Source organism: Salvelinus alpinus, chromosome 2 (genome assembly GCF_045679555.1).
Source record: "Salvelinus alpinus chromosome 2, SLU_Salpinus.1, whole genome shotgun sequence".
Classification (NCBI taxonomy): domain Eukaryota; kingdom Metazoa; phylum Chordata; class Actinopteri; order Salmoniformes; family Salmonidae; genus Salvelinus; species Salvelinus alpinus.
Window position 1 is genome coordinate 25,581,489 of NC_092087.1, and position 12,540 is coordinate 25,594,028.

At 41.1% G+C, this 12,540-nt stretch overlaps 1 protein-coding gene across 1 annotated transcript in view; it reads left to right on the plus strand.

The window, feature by feature from the left end:
- suclg2 (succinate-CoA ligase GDP-forming subunit beta) overlaps positions 1–12,540 on the plus strand; it is a 159,531-nt gene that overhangs the window by 71,585 nt on the left and 75,406 nt on the right. Inside the window, exon 7 of the mRNA XM_071372269.1 lies at positions 8,020–8,116. Within this exon, the coding sequence (XP_071228370.1) occupies positions 8,020–8,116 (97 nt within the window). The remainder of the gene's footprint in view (positions 1–8,019; positions 8,117–12,540) is intronic.

The following is a 12,540-nucleotide window of genomic DNA, read 5'->3' on the forward strand; positions in this document are numbered from 1 at the left end:
AGAAGTTAACAGCAGGTATAATAGGTGCAGCGAAATGCTTGTGCTTGTTTACTGATATTAGGGGGGGTCCTCCCAAAATCATGAACAGATGTTGCTGATGAAGCCAATTCTGGTCAGTGTAAACCTGGTCAGAGAGACACACAAAAAGACAAACCCCAAAATTCAAACGTGATATTAAAAGTTATTCTCCAGTTCCTTTTAGTAGCATCATATTGCTAATTTGTATTCCTATCTATGAGCACAGCAACTTAAAGAATCGGATTCGTTCAGAATGTTAAAATGCAGAAAAGGTATACATGAAATGAACATACACAATTGTCTGAGAGGTACACCGTGTGTAATACAAGCCTGTCTTGATATTAAATGGACATTGATTTTAACAGCCTTGAGGAAATTAAAACAATTCGCTACATTCTTCCAATTGTGTCTTTTAAAGCACATTAGTTGCCACAGTCTTTTCGATTCACTGCTAATTACAGTGGTTCTGGGTGTGGAATTAAATGTTTGGTTAACTATCTTGGCTGCTTTGAAGAGTCTTGGTGACGAAGTGTGTGATTGTGTGTGTCTGTCTATGAGTGTGTGGCAGAGAGCAGTGCTTACAACGTTTTCTGTCAGGCTGTTTTCATCATCAAAAGAGCAGCTCGGTTCCAGGGACAGACAGAGACATCAGTTCAACCCCTGATTCTTTGAAAAGAGGATTCATTCCAATGTCAACCACTCCAATAATAATACTGCTAATTTTAGGATAAAGTGGCACAAATAGACACATTGTAACTCTCATTCAGAGCTAATGCATTAATATGAACACAAAGGCTGTATTATAGTAGTTTAATTACTGTTTTTATTAGGCTTAGTCATGCATTCAATTATATAGCATGCATAAGTACTATGATATGTGTATATATATAAAAGTCTTTAGCTCATACTTTACAAAATATAGGCTATATACAGTGGGGAGAACAAGTATTTGATACACTGCCGATTTTGCAGGTTTTCCTACTTACAAAGCATGTAGAGGTCTGTAATTTTTATCATAGGTACACTTCAACTATGAGAGACGGAATCTAAAACAAAAATCCAGAAAATCACATTGTATGATTTTTAAGTAATTAATTTGCATTTTATTGCATGACATAAGTATTTGATCACCTACCAACCAGTAAGAATTCCGGCTCTCACAGACCTGTTAGTTTTTCTTTAAGAAGCCCTCCTGTTCTCCACTCATTACCTGTATTAACTGCACCTGTTTGAACTCGTTACCTGTATAAAAGACACCTGTCCACAACCTCAATCAAACAGACTCCAACCTCTCCACAATGGCCAAGACCAGAGAGCTGTGTAAGGATATCAGGGTTAAATTGTAGACCTGCACAAGGCTGGGATGGGCTACAGGACAATAGGCAAGCAGCTTGGTGAGAAGGCAACAACTGTTGGCGCAATTATTAGAAAATGGAAGAAGTTCAAGATGATGGTCAATCACCCTCGGTCTGGGGCTCCATGCAAGATCTCACCTCGTGGGGCATCAATGATCATGAGGAAGGTGAGGGATCAGCCAGAACTACACGGCAGGACCTGGTCAATGACCTGAAGAGAGCTGGGACCACAGTCTCAAAGAAAACCATTAGTAACACACTACGCCGTCATGGATTAAAATCCTGCAGCGCACGCAAGGTCCCCCTGCTTAAGCCAGTGCATGTCCAGGCCTGTCTGAAGTTTGCCAATGACCATCTGGATGATCCAGAGGAGGAATGGGAGAAGGTCATGTGGTCTGATGAGACAAAAATAGAGCTTTTTGGTCTAACTCCACTCGCCGTGTTTGAAGGAAGAAGAAGTATGAGTACAACCCCAAGAACACCATCCCAACCGTGAAGCATGGAGGTGGAAACATCATTCTTTGGGGATGCTTTTCTGCAAAGGGGACAGGACGACTGCACCGTATTGAGGGGAGGATGGATGGGGCCATGTATCGCGAGATCTTGGCCAACAACCTCCTTCCCTCAGTAAGAGCATTGAAGATGGGTCGTGGCTGGGTCTTCCAGCATGACAACGACACGAAGCACACAGCCATGGCAACTAAGGAGTGGCTCCGTAAGAAGCATCTCAAGGTCCTGGAGTGGCCTAGCCAGTCTCCAGACCTGAACCCAATAGAAAATCTTTGGAGGGAGCTGAAAGTCCGTATTGCCCAGCGACAGCCCCGAAACCTGAAGGATCTGGAGAAGATCTGTAGGGAGGAGTGGGCCAAAATCCCTGCTGCAGTGTGTGCAAACCTAGTCAAGAACTACAGGAAACGTATGATCTCTGTAATTGCAAACAAAGGTTTCTGTACCAAATATTAAGTTCTGCTTTTCTGATGTATCAAATACTTATGTCATGCAATAAAATGCAAATTAATTACTTAAAGATCATACAATGTGATTTTCTGGATTTTTGTTTTAGATTCCGTCTCTCATAGTTGAAGTGTACCTATGATAAAAATTACAGACCTCTACATGCTTTGTAAGTAGGAAAACCTGCAAAATCGGCAGTGTATCAAATACTTGTTCTCCCCACTGTATATACAGTTGAAGTCGTAAGTTTACGTACACCTTAGCCAAATGCATTTAAACTCAGTTTCACAATTCCTGACATTTAATCCTAGTAAAAATTCCCTGTTTTAGGTCAGTTAGGATCTCCACTTTATTTTAAGAATGTTAAATGTCAGAATAATATTAGAGAGAATCATTTATTTCAGCTTTTATTTCTTTCATCACATTCCCAGTGGGTCAGAAGTTTACATACACTCAATTAGTATTTGGTAGCATTGCCTTTAAATTGTTTAACTTGGGTCAAATGTTTTGGGTAGCCTTCCACAAGCTTCCCACAATAAGTTGGGTGCATTTTTGTCCCATTCCTCCTGACAGAGCTGGTGTAACTGAGTCAGGTTTGTAGGCCTCCTGCGAGCAGCATACGCTTTTTCAGTTCTGCCCACAAATTTTCTATAGGATTGAGGTCAGGGCTTTGTTATGGCAACTCCAATACCTTGACTTTGTTGTCCTTACACCATTTTGCCACAACTTTGGAAGTATGCTTGGGGTCATTGTCCATTTGGAGGACCGATTTGTGACCAAGCTTTAACTTCCTGACTGGTGTCTTGAGATGTTGCTTCAATATATCCACATCATTTTCCTCCCTCATGATGCCATCTATTTTGTGAAGTGCACCAGTCCTTCCTGCAGCAAAGCACCCCCACAACATGATGCTTCGGCTTGCAAGCCTCCCCCTTTTTCCTCCAAACAAACATAACGATGGTCATTATGGCTAACAGTTCTACTTTTGTTTCATCAGACCAAAGGATATTTCTCTAAAAAGTATGATCTTTGGCCCCATGCTCAGTTGCAAACCGTAGTCTGGCTTTTTTATGGCGGTTTCGGAGCAGTGGCTTCTTTCTTGCTGAGCGGCCTTTCAGGTTATGTCGATATAGGACTCGTTTTACTGTGGATATAGATACTTTTGTACCTGTTTCCTCCAGCATCTTCACAAGGTCATTTGTTGTTCCGGGATTGATTTGCACTTTTCACACCAAAGTACGTTCATCTCTAGGAGACAGAACGCATCTACTTCCTGAGCGGTATGATGGCTGAGTGGTCCCTTGGTGTTTATACTTGCGTACTATTGTTTGTACAGATGAACGTGGTACCTTCAGGTGTTTGGAAATTGCTCCCAAGGATAAACCAGACTTGTGGAGGTCTACAATTTATTTTCTGAGGTCTTGGTTGATTTCTTTTGATTTTCCCATGATGTCAAGCAAAGAAGCACTGAGTTTGAAGGTAGGTCTTGAAATACATCCACAGGTACACCTCCAATTGACTCAAATGATGTTGCCCTCCATTTGGTAAATCCGACCACAACTCTATCCTCCTGATTCCTGCTTACAAGCAAAAATTAAAGCAGGAAGCACCAGTGACTCGGTCTATAAAAAAAGTGGTCAGATGAAGCAGATGCTAAACTACAGGACTGTTTTGCTATCACAGACTGGAACATGTTCCGGGATTCTACCAATGGCATTGAGGAGTACACCACATCAGTCACTGGCTTTATCAATAAGTGCATCGAGGATGTCGTCCCCACAGTGACTGTACATACAGTGGGGAGAACAAGTATTTGATACACTGCCGATTTTGCAGGTTTTCCTACTTACAAAGCATGTAGAGGTCTGTAATTTTTTATCATAGGTACACTTCAACTGTGAGAGACGGAATCTAAAACAAAAATCCAGAAAATCACATTCTATGATTTTTAAGTAATTAATTTGCATTTTATTGCATGACATAAGTATTTGATACATCAGAAAAGCAGAACTTAATATTTGGTACAGAAACCTTTGTTTGCAATTACAGAGATCATACGTTTCCAGTAGTTCTTGACCAGGTTTGCTCACACTGCAGCAGGGATTTTGGCCCACTCCTCCATACAGACCTTCTCCAGATCCTTCAGGTTTCGGGGCTGTCGCTGGGCAAAACGGACTTTCAGCTCCCTCCAAAGATGTTCTATTGGGTTCAGGTCTGGAGACTGGCTAGGCCACTCCAGGACCTTGAGATGCTTCTTACGGAGCCACTCCTTAGTTGCCCTGGCTGTGTGTTTCGGGTCGTTGTCATGCTGGAAGACCCAGCCACGACCCATCTTCAATGCTCTTACTGAGGGAAGGAGGTTGTTGGCCAAGATCTCGCGATACATGGCCCCATCCATCCTCCCCTCAATACGGTGCAGTTGTCCTGTCCCCTTTGCAGAAAAGCATCCCCAAAGAATGATGTTTCCACCTCCATGCTTCACGGTTGGGATGGTGTTCTTGGGGTTGTACTCATCCTTCTTCTTCCTCCAAACACGGCGAGTGGAGTTTAGACCAAAAAGCTATATTTTTGTCTCATCAGACCACATGACCTTTTCCCATTCCTCCTCTGGATCATCCAGATGGTCATTGGCAAACTTCAGACGGGCCTGGACATGCGCTGGCTTGAGCAGGGGGACCTTGCGTGCGCTGCAGGATTTTAATCCATGACGGCGTAGTGTGTTACTAATGGTTTTCTTTGAGACTGTGGTCCCAGCTCTCTTCAGGTCATTGACCAGGTCCTGCCATGTAGTTCTGGGCTGATCCCTCACCTTCCTCATGATCATTGATGCCCCACGAGGTGAGATCTTGCATGGAGCCCCAGACCGAGGGTGATTGACCGTCATCTTGAACTTCTTCCATTTTCTAATAATTGTGCCAACAGTTGTTGCCTTCTCACCAAGCTGCTTGCCTATTGTCCTGTAGCCCATCCCAGCCTTGTGCAGGTCTACAATTTAATCCCTGATGTCCTTACACAGCTCTCTGGTCTTGGCCATTGTGGAGAGGTTGGAGTCTGTTTGATTGTGTGGACAGGTGTCTTTTATACAGGTAACGAGTTCAAACAGGTGCAGTTAATACAGGTAATGAGTGGAGAACAGGAGGGCTTCTTAAAGAAAAACTAACAGGTCTGTGAGAGCCGGAATTCTTACTGGATGGTAGGTGATCAAATACTTATGTCATGCAATAAAATGCAAATAAATTACTTAAAAATCATACAATGTGATTTTCTGGATTTTGAAGTGTTGAAGTGTACCTATGATAAAAATTACAGACCTCTACATGCTTTGTAAGTAGGAAAACCTGCAAAATCGGCAGTGTATCAAATACTTGTTCTCCCCACTGTACATACCCCAACCAGAAGCCATTGTTTACAGGCCACATCCGCACTGAGCTGTTGTCCGCACTTTTACTGTTGTTTTATTTCGTTACCTACCTATTGTTCACTCATACCTTTTTTGCACTATTGGTTAGAGTCTGTAAGTAAGCATTTCACTGTAAGGTCTACACGTTGTATTCGGCTCACGTGACACATAAACTTTGATTTGAATTATCTTATCAGAAGGTTCTAAAGCCATGACATCATTTTCTGGAATGTTCTAAGCTGTTTAAAGGCACAGTCAAGTTAGCGTATGTAAACTTCTGACCCACTGGAATTGTGATACAGTGAATTATAAGTGAAATAATCTGTCTGTAAGCAATTGTTGGAAGAATTTCTTGTCATGCACAAAGTAGATGTCCTAACTGACTTGCCAAAACTATAGTTTGTTCTTATGGCTGCAATCCCGTTAACGGGATGATATGACAACAGCCAGGGAAAGTGTAGGGCGCCAAATTCAAACAACAGAAATCTCATAATTAAAATTCCTCAAACATACCTGTATCTTATACCATTTTAAAGGTATTCTTGTTGTTAATCCCACCAAAGTGTCCGATTTTCAAATAGACTTTTCAGCGAAAGCACCACAAACGATTATGTTAGGTCACCGCAAAATCACAGAAAAACACAGCTATTTTTCCAGCCAACGACAGAAGTCGCAAAAAGCAGAAATAGAGATAAAATTAATCACTAACCTTTGATGATCTTCATCAGATGACACTCATTGGACTTCATGTTACACAATACATATATGTTTTGTTCGATTAAGTTCATATTTATATCCAAAAACCTCAGTTTACATTGGCGCCATGTTCAGAAATGCCTCAAATATCCGGAGAAATTGCAGAGAGCCACGTCAAATAACATAAATATTCATCATAAACTTTGATGAAAGATACATATTTTACATAGAATTAAAGATACACTTGTTCTTAATGCAACCGCTGTGTCAGATTTCAAAAATCTTTACGGCAAAAGCACAATATTCAATAATCTGAGAACAGCGTTCAGCCACAAAAGTAAGCCATACAGTTACCCGCCAAATTGTGTCAACAAAACTCATAAAAAGCATTATAAATCTTAACTTACCTTTGCTGATCTTCGTCGGAATGCACTCCCAGAACTCCCACTTCCACAAGAAATTTTAGTTTTGTTCGGTAATGTCCATCATTTATGTCCAAGTAGCTACTTTTGTTAGCGCGTTTAGTACACATATCCAAATGCTCGTGCAGGTCCAGGCGAACGTCAGACGAAAACTTCAAAAAGTTATATTACAGGAATTACGAATAAACTTGTCAAACTAAGTATAGAATCAATCTTTAGGATGTTATCATAAATATTCAATAATGTTCCAACCGGAGAATTCCTTTGTGTCTATAGAAGTAATGGAATGCAAGTCGATATCATGTGGAATGCGTGTGACCAGGACCTGGCTCTCTGCCAGATCACTGACTCAAACAGCTCCCATCCGGCTCAACATCACAGTAGAAGCTTCATTCAACGTTCTACAGACTGTTGACATCTAGTGGAAGCCGTAGGAAGTGCAAACAGATCCATATCCTACAGTGTTTTCAATAGGCAATGAATTGAAAATCGACCAACCTCCGATTTCTCACTTCCTGGTTGGATTTCTTCCCAGGTTTTTGCCTGCCATATGAGTTCTGTTATACTCACAGACATAATTCAAACAGTTTTAGAAACGTCAGAGTGTTTTCTATCCAATAGTATTAATGATATGCATATATTAGCAACTATGATTGAGGAGCAGGCCGTTTACTCTGGGCACCTCTGTGCACCTTTCATCCAAGCTACTCAATACTGCCCCTGCAGCCATAAGAAGTTAACAAGAAATTTGTGGAGTGGTTGAAAAACGAGTTTTAAAGACTCCAACCTAAGTGTATGTAAACTTCTGACTTCAACTATATATATATATATATATATATTGTATAGTATGAGCTAAAGGCTTATTGCGTCATGTTAGTTCGAGAATATTGGGTTGTCAGAACCCCTGAAAAAGTTGGTAATAAAAATAAAAAATTCAACACCTGCACACACATGAGCGAACACACTCACACACTAGGCTGAGAAGCAGGCCCACCAAGGGCACTCCGTACCACGCACACACTCAATAAAACATGACAAAATCACCTTTTTACATGTGTTTAAAAGGTGATTTGCCATGTTTTATTTAGCGTGTGCGTGGTGCTGAGTGGCCTTGGCGGGTCTGCTGTTCAGAGGCGTATTGTTGGGTAATTACTGTCCTCTGTGGAACTCACAGGCTGCAGATCAGATTAAGAGGCTCTATGATCTGTTCCTGAAAGTCGACGCCACTCAAGTTGAAGTCAATCCTCTCGGAGAGACTCCCGAAGGACAAGGTATGACTCTTTTTTTTCCTTCCTCTTTCTAGTGTCTACATATCAGAAGTTCTATTTATCTGCATCTGTCTGTGTTTGTTCTCTCTCCCTCTCTTTTTCTCTTTCATTTGCTCTCTCACCATGGGAGTGTATTATGGGATTTTAGGTATACTGTATATTGTAGCATAACACTATCCTGAATTAAATCCAGAACTAATTGCCTCTTGAGTAAAACTCAGACAGATAAACTGATAGATGACATAAGTTTGCTTCTCCACAACTTTCGATACATTGTTATGAAACAAGTTCTTGTTATAGATCTGGTTCATCAGAGAGTGACAAGAAAATAACATATTGTAGCTTAGTATAATAATTGCTTATGAATATTGATGAGAGGTCTATTAATTTGTTGTGTACAACCAAGCTGTACTAGCAAGGCAGAAGCAGTGTTTCTGTAGACTCACATTGAAAGTAGATCAACTTGTTCTTCATTTTGTACATATTCAACGAGGGAAGGGAATCAAGTACCATGGATGTCTGTTTTTCAGTCGAGTTTAAACAACAAACCACAGTACTGAAGAACATCACTGTAGGCAGAAAGGTACTGCATGTCTTTTCCCACTTTGGTCTATTATTTTGACTTTCATTTCAGTGTAACTGAACGCTCATCACCAGAGGGACGGTAAAACCAAATTACTGTTCATCTCTGAAAATGTACTAGTGTTAATTTCGTGAACAAAAATAGTGACTAAAATATTTGTCAAACACCTATTTTTCAGGGGCAATTGATGAGACTATAACTTACAAAATAGACACAAAAAAATATAACTAAACTAAAGTTGACTAAAACGAGCCAAAATGATCTCTGTGACAAAAAAATTGACTAGTAAGTGGACTGAGCAAGAGTTTTTGGAGAGATTGAGAGCTTATCACTTTTCAGTGATAAGCACAATTAATATTAGCAGCACAGATGCACAGCGCAGTTTCGTTAAGTGGGAAGGACAAGTCACACCCGGCAAACACAGCTTAAATCAGGTGGTGAGCTGCGAGGGAGCAAGCAATGAGTGTGGGCAGACAGGTTCCACCCCGGCTCTGCCTCTGATTATACATATCGCATGCGACTCTCTTGCTTCACCTTAGCTAACCAGTCACCACTAGCCATCTAGTTAGCTACCCTTTGTCTGGTTAAGAAACATAAGTTGCTTTTACAAAATTAAAAACAGTAGCAGAATTGAGTTGAATAGTAAAACAACAGTCTAGCTAGGTTTTTCTCTCCCTTGAGTAGGCTATAGAAAAGTAGGCTGTCTTTTAAATTTGTAGTCTGTTCTGGTTCCTTATTCTAGACTCCCTCTTTTCTTCAGAGAAAACGTTTTTATTCTAGCCCTTAGGCTACCGTTCAAAAGACATGTCCCATAATACCGGCACTACATTGTTTGTCTTTCTAACGTGTATCGCGGGCCATTCTAAAACTAGGCTACTTGCGGACCGGCCTGTTAGTCATTTGTTTAGGCTGCACCAAATATTTGTATAACTAACCCAAGATAAACCACAGCCTGTTATTTCCAATGGTAGCAGAGCAAGCAAGGAGGTGCGCAGAGTCAAGCACGAGCTAGCGAGATCCTATTGGCGCGTTCTGGCATGTATTTGCATATTTCCGTTAGGGAATGCCTAATCTCGGGTACCCAGAAGTAGAATAATATTGTGAAAATGTGTAATTTCCTGTTTTACTTCTGGGGGAATTACATTAACAATTGTGATTACCTTCATGCAAAGGAAGGAAGAGAAATCTCCTTCCTGGCAAACGGAAACTCTTGGCCAAACCCTTCGCCCAATCCTGACTCGTCCAAATAATCAAAGACGAAAACCCAAAACCAGGAATTACTGCTGCTGGTAATCACATAATTTTACATGAGCCTGGACAGATTCTTGCCGTTTCATCTGTCCGTGAGAATCTGTGAATCCTATTCTGTGAAGTGCGTGTATGCAATAACGCAATTTTTTAAAACTTTGGCAAAGGGTAAAGTCTACAAAACTTTGTCCATTCTGTTCATAACAGATTCTACACTGAGCAAAAATAAAAACGCAACATGCAACATTTTCTAAGATTTTACTGAGTTACAGTTCATTTAAGGAAATCAGTCACTTGAAGTACATTCATTAGGCCCTAATCTATGGATTTCACATGCCTGTGAATACAGATATGCATCTGTTGGTCACAGATACCTTAAATAAAAGGTAGGGGCGTGGATCAGAATACCAGTCAGTATCTGGTGTGACCACCATTTGCCTCATGCAGCACGATACATCTTCTCATAGAGTTGATTGTGGCCTGTAGAATGTTGTCCCACACCACTTCAGTAGCTGTGCAAAGTTTCTGGATATTGGCAGGAACTGGAAAAGGCTGTTGTACATGTCAATCCAGAGCATCCCAAACATGCTTAATGGGTGACATGTCTGGTGAGTATGCAGGCCATGGAAGAACTGGGACATGTTCAGCTTCCAGGTATTGTGTACAGATCCTTGTGACATGGAGCAGTGCATTATCTTGCTGAAACGTGAGGTGATGGTGGCAGATGAATAGCACGACAATGGGCCTCAGGATATCGTCACGGTATCTCTGTGCATTCCAATTCCCGTCAATAAAATACAATTGTGTTTGTTGTCTGTAGCTTATGCTTGCCTATATCATAGCCCCACCACCACCATGGGGTACTCTGTTCACAATTGACATTAGCAAACCGCTTGCACACATGACACCATACACGCTATCTGAGCACACTTCTCCAGCGTGCCAGTGGCCATCGAAGGTAAGCATTTGCCCACTGAAGTCTGTTATGCCGTCGAACTGCAGTCAGGTCAATACCCTGGCGAGGACAACGAACAGTTTGTTCAGAAATTCTTTGGTTGTGAAAACCCACAGTTTCATCAGCTGTCCGGGTGGCTGGTCTCAGACGATCCTGCAGGTGAAGAAGCCTGATGTGGAGGTCCTGGGCTGCCGTGGTTACATGTGGTTTGCGGTTGTGAGGCTGGTTGGACACACTGCCACCATCTTTAAAATGTTGGAGGTGGCTTTTGGTAGAGAAATAACATTTAATTCTGTGGCAACAGCTCTGGTGGATATCCCTGCAGTCAGCATGCCAATTGCATGCTCCCTCAAAACGTGAGACATGGCATTGTGTTGTGAAACAAAAAAACGGTCCCCAGGATTGTGTAATGATCATGTTATTTAATCAGCTTCTTAATATTCCACACCTGTCAGGTGGACTATCTTGGAAAAGGAGAAATACTTATTAACAGGGATGTAAACAGATGTGTGGACAACATTTGAGAGAAACTTTTTGTGCTTATGGAACATTTCTGGCATATTTTATTTCAGCTCATGACCAACACTTTACATATTGCATTTATATTTGTGTTCAGTGGTGTATCCACAGATAGAACAAGGCGTAGCCACAGATAGAACAATGAGCCAGATATTTCAAAAGGACACAATGTTTTGGAATGTTCAGATAGAAATATGCTATGTAGAACAAATGTGTCTCTCTCTCTCTTGGTCTCTGTCTCTCTGCATTTGTGTGTGTCTGTTTGTTTTGTATATAATGTGCATCTTCTATGTAGGCTGAATTAGGAATGTACATGGCCAGATAATTCTTATATAATATTATTGTTATGCATGTTTGTCATTTTTCTTCTTTTGGGAAGAGAATAGGATGTTATGCAGAAAAATATGTTGGTAGGCTATGTATTTTTGTGCACATGGAAGTCGGTGATTGTTTACTATAGGTTAATGAAGCAATACAAATGTCATGTTACTAAAATGGCCCACTGTCTTTTCCATTTTGATAACTAGACTAAATCATTATTCGAATGACTATAATGACTAAGACTAGACAGAAAAGAGTGTCAAATTGAACACTGTTGAACTGAAGTTGGTCACATAAAGCAGCTCCAGGAGACTCCACTTAGCTGCTGTTTAAGTTTTTTTCCCATTTATTTTGGTTCCACCTAGTGTGTGTGTGTGTGTGTGGGGCTGTATGTTTGTGTGGGCTGTGTGTGTGTGTCGCGTCACCTTTATTACTCTTGGGAGCTTCAGCCCAGGTAGTATATCAGAGATGAGCCATTACATAGTGAATTTACCGTTGGTTCCATGGGGATCCCGTGTACCACTACTGTCATTTGTCCTCCAGGCTGTTATAGAGTATTGATAGATGAAGGCTCCAATCACCCTTGTGTAAATGGTTATGGTATATAGTGGGCCTCACAAAGTACAAATCCACAAGGAGCACACCTCAGGATTTCAGCCCTGCAATGCTAAGAAACCTGAAGTAGCTCCACTGATAATCAACCCTTAATGAAAATCTGAAGTTTGCAGTTAACATTTAGCTTACAGTTTCTTTGAACTGCACCTTGTGAAGTGTACAAATAATATATTCTCCCTTAGAGGC